This window comes from Nerophis ophidion, linkage group LG06 (genome assembly GCF_033978795.1).
Source record: "Nerophis ophidion isolate RoL-2023_Sa linkage group LG06, RoL_Noph_v1.0, whole genome shotgun sequence".
NCBI classification, from domain to species: domain Eukaryota; kingdom Metazoa; phylum Chordata; class Actinopteri; order Syngnathiformes; family Syngnathidae; genus Nerophis; species Nerophis ophidion.
In genome coordinates, this window is record NC_084616.1 from 16,859,012 (window position 1) to 16,871,511 (window position 12,500).

Genomic DNA, 12,500 nt, shown 5'->3' on the forward strand with positions numbered 1-12,500 from the left:
AACATTTTAAAAATTAAAAAGACTTTGAAATAAAATTTAAATTTGATTCTAAAGATTTTCTAGATTTGCCAGAATAAATTTTTTGAATTTTAATCATAAGTTTGAAGAAATATTTCACAAATATTCTTCGTCGAAAAAACAGAAGCTAAAATTAAGAATTAAATTAAAATGTATTTATTAGTCTTTACAATAAAAAAAAAAAATACTTGAACACTGATTTAAATTGTCAGGAATGAAGAGGAAAGAATTTAAAAGGTAAAAAGGTATATGTGTTTAAAAATCCTTAAATCATTTTAAGGTTGTATTTTTTCTCTAAAATTGTCTTTCTGAAAGTTATAAGAAGCAAAGTAAAAAAATAAATGAATTCATTTAAACGAGTGAAGACCAAGTCTTTAAAATATTTTCTTGGATTTTCAAATTCTATTTGATTTTTGTCAAATAGAATTACACAATTAAAAATGTCGAGCAAATTGAGACCAGCTTGCTAGTAAATAAATAAAATTTAAAAAATAGAGACAGCTCACTGGTAAGTGCTGCTATTTGAGCTATTTTTAGAACAGGCCAGCGGGCTACTCATCTGGTCCTTACGGGCTACCTGGTGCCCGCGGGCACCACGTTGGTGACCCCTTCGCTACGCCATACCGACCCTAAATAAGACAGCCCACAAAACGCTGCATCCTGAAGCGACATGAAAATCATCTGTAAAACGTTTTGACCAAAGAACCACCATTACATGTTGTGAAGACCACAAGGAAGTCTTTTACATTCAGGAAAAAAATCATAATATGACCCCTTCAATGTGCCTTATAATCCGGTGCGCCCTTTTGTACAAAAATAGACCTGCCTAGACCCGCTCATTGGCAGTGCGCCTTTTAATCCGGTTCGCCCTGTTGTCCGAAAAATAGGGTATGTCTACCCAGCCCCCACAATGCATTGCAAAAATCCCGTCGAGACCTACTAAGATACGGCTAAAATTTTCGTAAGCAGCCATCTTGCTTTTCCTGCTTAACTATTAATGGGTCGGCATCAATTTCATGTTTTTTGCAGAAAAATACGATAACGAAAATGCTGATTTATAAAAATGTTCATGAGCTTTAAGTCTTTATCTTGTATTTTTAGCGACATGGCCAAGTTGTTAAACAACATTTCACATTTACGTGTGATGTTTGTGATTTGGAATGATTGAATGAAAGTTATGCGTGTTTACCTTTTTCGATGTGGGCGGGGTTTGGGGCAGCCGGCTGGCTGAGCTCGCTCGCGATTGGCTGCTGGTCAGCCTCAGTGTTTTCGCCTGGAGAGAGAAAGGGGGGTTTAGACTCCAGCAAAGAAGGAGCTGCTTGGTCACATGACTTATTTACTGTCATGGCTCCTCTTGACTGGAGGAGGTGATGATGGAGATGGAGGTTGTGGTGTCCTCTCGCCCTCAGCGCCTCCTTCCTTCTCCTCTTCGTCTGCCTTCTTCTCCTCCTTCCCTGTCTCCTTGTCTCCTTCTTCTGCCCTCTGCTCTTCTTCGCTCTCTCCTTCCTCCCAGCCCTCGCTTCCCACTGCTGCCTTCTCACGCCTCGGCTTCTGCGCAGGCAGACACACACATCATTTAAATCAAAGGTGCTGTGCTGTGATTGCCTGAATGAGGACCAATGAGGCTGAAGTCGTTCTTACTTTCTGGAAGGGTTTGATTTTAGTGGGCTTTACGGTCCGAACCACACCGTCAAAGAAGCGGACTGTGTAAGAGTCTGAAAAACATGCACACATTAACTAAACCAGGTGCTATAAAAATCATAATAACAATAATAACTAGATGAGGCAATTCCTGAATAAATTGCGTGTGAATGCTCCAATGCTGAAGTTGAACTGAAATGCTGACAGAATGTAGTAGTTTGTATGTTGAAGAGTTAGAATTTCCAGGAAAACCTGAATTTGGTTTGGAACTTTAGGCCCTCCTGCCTCGTTAAGATCTCACGTTTGGGAACACTTTGGCTGCGCGATACAACAATGGAGGACGGAGGTTTGCCGACATTGTTCAGCAGCTGCTTCTGACAACACGTCAAACATGTGTTGCACCTTTCCTGCTTTCGGCTCCCAGACCGTAGTCGAGGGGCGCAGGGGAGACACTCCTCCAGGGCTGACGTATTCTCGGGGGCAACACCCTTCACTCTACCTGGCAGTGGGTCTCCATAGCTCCAGACTCCAGGGTAAATGAAGAGTCCGGCGATTGGTTGCAAATCGTGGCTTTATTGAGGTCTTGCACACAGCAAATCCAACAAAACACTAGCCACTCCCCGCACTCACGCTACCGTTCCCTCACCTCGCTCGCCCACACACTCACCTCACATGCTCTCAAATATTGAAGGGCCACACACACACACACACACACATACTCTACTCTCATAACACATGCTAACCCATTTGAAGCGTCACCACCGCATTTAAGCAGCCTCTCCTCGGCGAGTCAGGCAGGGCTAAAGCAATAACAAATGTTTTCATAGCAGCGGATTTAAGTCCATATTGCATTAAAAACAAAATTTTGACCCACTTCTATGGTGGAAGAACAATGAGCCCATATATCCTCTTACTGCCAAGTTAGCCAGGCTGGGGGGGAAAAGAAAAGTTAATCTGAGGCTGAGTTGACTTGAAACTGTTTAATGTTGCACTTTTTATATGTACAACAAAAGTTTTATCATTTTATTTAATCTGAGCAACAACTTGAGGCAGTTTAATGTTGATTAACGTGGACCCCGACTTAAACAAGTTGAAAAACTTATTGGGGTGTTACCATTTAGTGGTCAATTGCACGGAATATGTACAGTACTGTGCAATCTACTAATAAAACTCTCAATCAATCAAAAAAAGCACTTTATATGTAGAAAGGTTTTGTTAAGAAACCATCCTGAGCCTTATCTTATTTAGTTTTTATTTTATATATGTTGACCACATTAACCCTGGCAATGGACCCTGTGTGTATATGTATGGTATGCCACTGTTTACAAATTTGGTAAATAAATAACCAAAACATTTATATTTTGCTGTTTTCTTACAGTACCGAAAATGAACCGAACCATGACCTCTAAACCGAGGTACGTACCGAACCAAATTTTTGTGTACCGTTACACCCCTAATATATATATATATGTATATATATATATATATATATATAGAGAGAGAGAGAGAGAGAGAGAGAGACACGCACACACACACACACACACTATATTGCCAAAAGTATTTGGCCACCCATCCAAATGATGAGAATCAGGTGTCCTAATCACTTGGCCCGGTGTATAGAATCAAGCACTTGGGCATGGAGACTGTTTCTATTCTTTGTGAAAAGAATGGGCCGCTCTCAGTGATTTCCAGAGTGGAACTGTCGTAGGAGGCCACCTGTGCAACAAATCCAGTCGTGAAATGTCCTCGCTCCTAAATATTCCAAATAAAAGTGAAGAGTTTGGGAACAGCAGCAAGTCAGCCCCCAAGTGGTAGGCCACGTAAACTGACAGTTGCTACAGAGCTCCAAACTTCATGTGACCTTCCAATTAGCCCACGTTCAGTATGCAGAGAGCTTCATGGAATGGGTTTCCATGGCCGAGCAGCTGAATCTAAATCTTACATCACCAAGTCCAATGCAAAGGGTCGGATGCAGAGGTGTAAAGCACGTTGCCACTGGACTCTTGAGCAGCGGAGACGCCTTCTCTAGACTGATGAGTCACGCTTTTCCATCCGGCCATCTGATGGACGAGTCTGGGTTTGGTGGTTGCCAGGAGAACGCTACATTTCGGACTGCATTGTGCAGAGTGTGAAATTTGGTGGAGGAGGAATTATGGTGTGGGGTTTGTTTTTCAGGAGTTCGGTTCATCCCCTTAATTCCAGTGAAAGGAACTTTGAATGCTCCAGAATACCAAAACATTTTGGACAATTCCTTGGGATGGCACTTCAAGTTCAAGTTCATATGTGAGTAAAGGCAGGTGGCCCAATACTTTTGACAATATAGTGTTTATATGGGGAAGGTTGCTTTCACTATTCAAACTTTTCCATTTACAAACCCTGTTTAAGAACAAATAAAGTTTGTAAATAGAGGCTGCACTGTATTAAAATGTAAGTGTAATGTAAGCACCTAGAACTGAACTATCTATCTATTAGGCGTGTGGGAAAAAATCGATTCGGATACGAATCGTAATGTGCGATTCAGAAACGATTCTCATTTTTAAAAAAACTGATTTTTATTTTATTTTTATTTATCAATCCAACAAACCACTTCACAGCAATACCATAACAATGCAAACCAATTTCAAAACCAAACCTGACCCAGCAATACTCAGAACTGCAATAAACAGAGCAATTGAGAGGAGAAACAAACACGACACAGAACAAACCAAAAGTAATGAAACAAAAATGAATATTATCAACAACAGTATCAATATTAATTATAATTTCAGCATAGCAGTGATTAAAAATCCCTCACTGACATTATCATTAGACATTTATAAAAATAATAAAAAAGAACAATAGTGTCACAGTGGCTTACACTTGCATCGCATCTCATAAGCTTGACAACACACTGTGTCCAATGTTTTCCCAAAGATAAAATAAGTCATATTTTTGGTTCGTTTAATAGTTAAAACATATTTACATTCTTGCAATCAGTTGATAAAACATTGTCTTTTACAATTATAAAAGCTTTTTTTTTTTTTTAAATCTACTACTCTGCTAGCATGTCAGCAGACTGGGGTAGATCCTGCTGAAATCCTATGTATTGAATGAATACAGAATCGTTTTGAATTGGAAAAATATATTTTTTAATGGAGAATCGAATAATCGTGACTCCAAGAATCAATATTGAATTGAATCGTGGGACACCCAAAGATTCACAGCCCTACTATCTATCTATCTATCTATCTATCTAAATCTTGGTTTACTTTGGACACGTGCAGGGTCGCATTGTTTACGTAAAAAAGCTCACCGTCCTTGTTGGCCTGCAGGATTTTGGCCGGGTAAAAACGACAGTCGGTCCAACAGGCCAGAACCTTTGTGCCGGGGACAAATGACTGGAAGAGAGAAAACACATTTTTTTCCACTTTGATATGCGAAAAACAAAAATGTCAGGTGTAAAACACGACCTCTGCAGGACTGGGTAAGCATTACAGCCAATCAGAAAACAGGGAATGGACTACGATGCAGAATTACGAGTTAATACAAACTTCCCATGTGTCGTACCGTCGACGCGCTCGTCTGGCTGAGACCCCGCCTCCTCAGACTGACTCTATCCAGCGGCCGCAAGTACGGCGAGTTCCACTGGAACCACTCGTCATGGCGCCGGCTCCACTGGTGGTAGTGGACCATGACGCGCTCTTTGTCGTAGTCCATTTTCTCGATGGTGGCCGAGTACCTGACAAAAACAGGAAGGTGATCGTTCGACAACGTGACTCTCCGGGTGCGTGCACGTGTACCAGTTCTTGTGGCGGTCTCTGGCCTGCAGTTGAGCGCCGACCTCAAACTTTATGCCCGTCCTGTCCGGGGGAGTCTTCATCTGGAGAAAAAAAAAACGTAGGATTTATTTTAAAAAGGAGCATGCCCAAAACTCCATTTACATTCAAATCACAATTTTTATCTGTACTGGGGCTGGGCGATATATGTCGAATATACTCGATATATCGCGGGTTTGTCTCTGTGCGATAGAGAAAATGACTATATCGTGATATTCCAGTATACGAACAAAAGCAATTGCTTTTAGCTGCAGGCATTACACTACAGGCTCTTCTCACTCTTTCTTGCCTCTGCTTCTCACAGAGAGATAAAACAAGCAAACCTTCTTACATACGCCCTCGCGGAGCAGACAGGTAGAGGAATGGCTAACGCTACAGTTGTGATCAAAATGATTCAACCCCCACACAATTTTGGTGTTTTAGCAAGTAGGACATTTATTCCGTATTTTGTTTATAGTCATATCAAATAAAGATGCATTAAATAGACAAATGCAACTTGAATTACAACATTATATTTTGTAACATACCAAACAGTGTCATTTCTCTTAATATCTCATTGACAAAATTATTCAACCCCTTGAAGATCATAACTCTTAAGAACAGAATTGGAATACGGTCTTTTCAATCAGGTGTTGAAAACACCTGTAGATGTGATTAGAGCCATAACGAGCAACAATTAAACTGATTGAAAAAGACTGTGACGCTCAGCTTCTTGTAGATGGTCAATGGTGTATTTGCAACATGGTGAAGTCCAGGGAGTGGTCAAAGAAGTCAAAAGAGGAGGTAATTTCTCTTCATAAGAAAGGATATGGATATAAGAAAATAGCAAAGACATTACACATTCCAAGAGACACAGTTGGGAGCATAATTCGCAAGTTTAAAGCTAAAGGCACAGTGGAAACTCTACCTGGGCGTGGTAGAAAGAGGATGCTGTGTGCAACTGCTGTCCGGTATTTGAAGCGTACAGTGGTGAAAAACCCCGGGTAACAGCTGAGGAACTACAACAGGACATTGCAGAGGGGGGAACGCAGGTTTCGTCCCAGACAATAAGGCGCGCACTACGAGATGAAGGCCTCCATGCCAGAACTCCCAGGCGCACCCCACTTCTGACTACCAGGCTCAAGAAAAATAGACTCGAGTATGCCAAAAATCATCTGGAGAAACCCCAAAGGTTTTGGGAAACTGTTCTATGGAGTGATGAGACAAAACTGGAACTCTTTGGGCCTATGAATCAACATTATGTCTGGAGGAGAAAAAAATCAAGCTTACAAAGAGAAGAACACCTTGCCTACTGTTAAGCATGGTGGGGGTCAATCATGCGCTGGGGCTGTTTCTCTGCCTCAGGTACCGGGAATCTCCAGCGCGTTCAAGGCATTATGAATTCTATTTCCTAGCAGGATATATTAGCTGCAAATGTCATGAAGTCAGTGACGAAGCTGAGGCTTGGGAGACGTTGGACCTTCCAACAGGACAACGATCCCAAGCATACCTCCAAATCAACATCAGAGTGGTTGCAGAAGAAGGGCTGGAAGACTCTGGAGTGGCCTTCACAGTTGCCAGACCTAAATCCTATAGAAAAGCTGTGGTGGGACTTGAAGAAGGCAGTTGCAGCACGCAAGCCCAAGAATATGAATGAACTGGAGGCCTTTGCCCAAGAGGAATGGGCTAAAATACCTGTAGATGGTTGCAAGAAGCTTGTGTCCGGTTATGTATCACCTTTGAAGGATGTCATTACTGCCAAAGGGTGTTCTACTAAGTACTAAAGATGCATGGAACTAGGGGGTTGAATCATTTTGTCAATGAGATATTAGAAAAATGTCCTTTTTTGGTATTTTGTAAAATACAGTGTTGCAATTTAAGTTGCATTTGTCTATTTGACACATCTTTATTTGATATGACTATAAACAAAATACGGAATAAATGTCCAACTTGCTAAAACACCAAAATTGTGTGGGGGTTGAATAATTTTGATGACAACTGTAGCTGTTGTGCTAGCGGTGCGAGTGGTAATACGAGGGAAAGAAGGTGCCAACCTGGTAACAAATGAAAGAAGAAGAATGAATTCAAAAGAAAAAGAGCACGGGTTCCATTAGTTGGCGGAGGTTTGGCTTCAAGTGGGAATATGTCGAGCAGACAACCGTAATTTGTCAAGTGTGGTGCAAAAGCGTTGCTACAAAAAGTAGCATTACTGCTAATATGTAGCATCATTTGAAAAGTCACCCGCTAAACTTACAGTGGTTCTCAACCTTTTTTCAGTGATGTACTACCCCCTGTGAACAATTTTTTAATTCAAGTACCCCCTAATCAGAGCAAAGCATTTTTGGTTGAAAAAAATAGGTAAAGAAGTAAAGTACAGCACTATGTCATCAGTTTCTGATTTATTAAATTGTATGACAGTGCAAAATATTGCTCATTTGTAGTGGTCTTTCTTGAACTATTTGGAAAAAAAGATATAAAAATAACTAAAAACTTGTTGAAAAATAAACAAGTGATTCAATTTTAAATAAAGATTTTTTCACATAGAAGTAATCATCAACTTAAAGTGCCCTTTTTGGGGATTGTAATAGAGACCCATCTGGATTCATAAACTTAATTCTAAACATTTCTTCACAAAAAAAAAAAAAAGATATCTTTAACATCAATATTTATGGAACATGTCCACGAAAAATCTCGCTGTCAACACTGAATATTGCATTGTTGAATTTTTTTTCTCACAGTTTATGAACTTACATTCATATGTTGTTGAAGTTATATTTAATAATTACATTTATAAAGGATTTATGAATTGTTGCTATTTTTATAATATTTAAAAAAAAAATTCACGTACCCCTTGGCATACCTTCAAGTACCCCCAGGGGTACGTGTACCCCCATTTGAGAACCACTGTGCTAGAGAATGAATGTCAACATCTCCGTTCGGTGCCACACCAACAAAATGCCGAGGCAACCATTTCCACATCAACATCGTATGAAAAAAATAGTCCACAACAGAAGGAGATAACGTCCGCAGGAACCTACCACATAGCAAAGGACGTACACTATTGGATTTCCTATTATGCAGCTCATTTTTATTTGACAGTTTTTCTAAATATCTTGTGTGACATCATGCACAAAAGTGCACTGTATTTGTTTTAAACTATTGTAGTGGCGTTCTGTACAAAAAGTGCACTTTAATTTAGTGTTGTTTTGATATTTCATCTTAGTGACATCATGCACAAAAGTGCACTAATAGCTAGACATGAATGTTTGTGCCACTGCTTAATAACTGTTTAGTAAATAAAGTTTTGGCAAATTGACTTAGTTGTGATTTCCCTCTCTGCATGAAAGTTTAAAATAAGCATATATTAATGCAGTATGAACAAGAACGTTTTAATGTAGACACATAGAATCATCATACTGCTGTGATTATATGCATCAAAGTGTTCATTCAAGGCTAAGGCAAAATATCGAGATATATATCGTGTATCACATCGAGATATTAAAAAAAGGCCATATCGCCCAGCCCTAATATATATATATATATATATATATATATATATATAACACTTAAATCTCTAGATCAACTTCAGGTAAATCTGTTGATATAAAATAATTTGAATAATTTTTTTTAAAATGTTTTTAGACCTAGGGGCTTCACGGTGGCAGAGGGGTTAGTGCGTCTGCCTCACAATACAAAGGTCCTGGGTAGTCAGGGTTCAATCCTGGGCTCGGGATCTTTCTGTTTTGAGTTTGCGTGTGCTCCCCGTGAATGCGTGGGTTCCCTCCGGGTACTCCGGCTTCCTCCCACTTCCAAAGACATGCACCTGGAGATAGGTTGATTGGCAACACTAAATTGGCCCTAGTGTGTGAATGTGAGTGTGAATGTTGTCTGTCTATCTGTGTTGGCCCTGCGATGAGGTGGCGACTTGTCCAGGGTGTACGCCGCCTTCCGCCCGATTGTAGCTGAGATAGGCACCAGCGCCCCCCGCGACCCCAAAAAGGGAATAAGCGGTAGGAAATGGATGGATGGATTTTTCGACCTTTTTGTCAAATAAAGCCCTGTTTTTATGGCAAAAACACAAAATATGCAATATACCCCCCAAAATGTATTTATAAAAGGTGGAATATTTGAATTGATGTACTTGGAGCTTTAATAAGTCAATAATTCATGACAACGTTGATAGATTTACTTTTTTTTTTTTTTTTTTAGCAACAGCAGATTTTATTAAAGCCTACTAATAAAACTTGGGGGGGATCCAAAAGGCCACACTCATAAAAGGCTTAAAAATAAGTCATCTTTTTTTAAATTTAACTTTCAACACTTCAGTGCCGGGATCAACTTCAGATTATTCCGTCAATTATTAGTATTTATTTAATTTGTTTGTGTTTATCCACTTTTCGACAGAGAAAACTTTTTTTTGTACGGAAAAAATGCAATATCTCCCCTGCCCCCCCCCCAAAAAATAAAAAATAGACCTGGAATATTTGATGTGAACTACTTAAAGTTTTGAAGAGGTCAATAATACATCGCAACATATATTTTGATTCATATTATTTTTTGAGCAATGCCAGCGTTAAAGGCCTACTGAAACCCACTACTACCGACCACGCAGTCTGATAGTTTATATATCAATGATGAAATATTAACATTGCAACACATGCCAATACGGCCTTTTTAGTTTACTAAATTGCAATTTAAAATTTCCCGCTAGGTTCTTGTTGAAAACGTCGCGGAATGATAACGCGTACGCGTGACGTCACGGACTGTTAGGAAATGCTAGCGCTGCACCACTCGCATCTAAAAGTCACCTGCTTTAATCACATAATTACACAGTATTTTGGACATCTGTGTTGCTGAATCTTTTGCAATTTGTTCATTTAATAATGGAGTCTATAAAGAACAATGCTGTTGGTGGAAAGCGGTGGATTGCAGCTGTCTTTAGCACCGAGACACAGCCGGTGTTTCTTTGTTTGTTGTTAAGCGGAGCGGTCAAGCGAACATGTTTCTCTACGTCAACCAGCATGTTTTTGGATGGGGAAATTGTGATATATATATTATACCGGAGACATCAGTGGATTATTCGTCGTTCTGCAGCAGCTGTCAAAAAAGGCAGCTGTGAGCTTGGCTACTCAGCTTCTCTCTGAGACGCTGGCGTTCACCGCAGCCATCCAACCTCGAGGTATGTCTTTACTATCTTTAAAATCTCATTAAAACACTATTAAAACAATAAGCATATAAGGCAGGGGTGTCAAACTCAAATACAGAGCGGGCCAAAATTTAAAACTGAACGAAGCCGCGGGCCGAGGTTGAACAAATGAATCCTTTAATAGGGACCCAAAAGGGTTTCGCATTGAATATTGACCAAGCAAGGCTTATATAACTTTATAGTGACATGCAAAGTTGAGTTTAAAATAATAATAATTAAAAAATATCAATGGCATATCAAATAAAATAGAAATACAAATTGAATGCCTCTTTTCGGCGGCGGGTTTGAGGTGGGGCGGGGTTTGGTGGTAGCGGGGGTGTATATTGTAGCGTCCCGGAAGAGTTAGTGATGCAAGGGGTTCTGGGTATTTGTTCGGTTGTGTTTATGTTGTTTATGTTGTGTTACGGTGCGGATGTTCTCCCGAAATGTGTTTGTCATTCTTGTTTATTGTGGGTTCACAGCGTGGCGTATATTTGTAACAGTGTTAAAGTTGTTTATACGGCCACTCTCAGTGTGACCTGTATGGCTGTTGACCAAGTATGCATTGCATACACTTGTGTGTGTGTATGAGCCGCATATATTATGTGACTGGGCCGGCACGCTGTTTGTATGGAGGTAAAGCGGACGTAGCGACATGTAGAAAACGCCAAAGGCAGTGCTTTTAGAGCCCGCCCCCAATATTATTGTCCAGGTGGAAATCAGGAGAAATTCGGGAGGGGCACTGAACTTCGGGAGTCTCCCGGGAAAATCGGGAAGGTTGACGAGTATGAGTATTAGTGGTGAATGCGGTGTTACTGCGGCGGGCCAGCTCTAATGTTAATTTGATATTGCCTCAAGGGCCAAATGAAATTACACCCATGATATAAGGGATCTTCCAGAATTATCCTAGTAAATGTGTCTAATTACATCTGAAAAGGTCATTTTGCCGTCGCTCGGAGCAGTCGCTTTTTTTTTTCTTTTTTCTTTTTTCTAGTCCTTCACTATCAATATCCTAATTCACAAATCTTTCATCCTCGCTCAAATTAATGGGGAAATTGTCGCTTTCTCGGTCCGAATTACTCTTACTGCTGGTGGCTCCCATTATAAACAATGTGAATATGTGTGGAGCCCTGCACCTCGTGACGTCACGCGCACATGCTTCCAGTAGAGGCAGGGCTTTTCTATTAGCAACCAAAAGTTGCAAACTTTATCGTCAATGTTCTCTACTAAATCCTTTCAGCAAAAATATGGCAATATCGCGAAATGATCAAGTATGACATATAGAATGGACCTGCTATTCCCGTTTGAATAAGAAAATCTCATTTCAGTAGGCCTTAAAAGAAATAAACAGCTTACATTGCAGCTTTGTGTTGTAAGTCAACATTGCAACTTTTTCTTGTTACATTTCACCTGTTCGCCTCTTTTATTCCACTTTTTTAATAGTCTATCCCCACATAGCCCCTGTTTTATAATTATATAGACCAGGGTTCACCAACCTTTTTGAAACTAAGAGCTACTTCTTGGGTACTGATTAATGCGAAGGGCTACCAGTTTGATACAAACTTAAATAAATTGCCAGAAATAGCTAATTTCCTCAATTTACCTTTAATAAATAAATCTATATGTATCAAAAAATGGGTATTTGTCTGTCATTCCGTCTTACATTTTTTTCCTTTTATGGAAGGTTTTTGTAGAGAAGAAATGATAAAAAAAACAACTAACTTACTTGAATGGTTTAAAAGAGGACAAAATTGAATTTTGAAACATAGTTTATCTTCAATTTCGACTCTTTAAAATTCAAAATTCAACCGATAAAAAAGAAGAGAAAAACTAGTTAATTCTAATCTTTTTGAAAAAATTTA

General features: G+C 39.7%; 1 protein-coding gene across 3 annotated transcripts in view; it reads right to left on the bottom strand.

Moving 5' to 3' along the window:
- The window catches only part of LOC133554290 (PHD finger protein 20-like), a 42,244-nt gene that overhangs the window by 28,531 nt on the left and 1,213 nt on the right, over positions 1-12,500 (bottom strand). For 2 of the 3 annotated variants that reach the window (XM_061902836.1, XM_061902835.1), the window contains exons 2-7: positions 5,439-5,518; positions 5,206-5,377; positions 4,952-5,036; positions 1,660-1,733; positions 1,359-1,569; positions 1,206-1,291 (exon numbers count right to left, since the gene is read on the bottom strand). In XM_061902836.1, coding sequence (XP_061758820.1) covers positions 1,206-1,291; positions 1,359-1,569; positions 1,660-1,733; positions 4,952-5,036; positions 5,206-5,377; positions 5,439-5,518 — 708 coding nt within the window. The remainder of the gene's footprint in view (positions 1-1,205; positions 1,292-1,358; positions 1,570-1,659; positions 1,734-4,951; positions 5,037-5,205; positions 5,378-5,438; positions 5,519-12,500) is intronic. The other variant, XM_061902838.1, reaches the window with a different exon arrangement.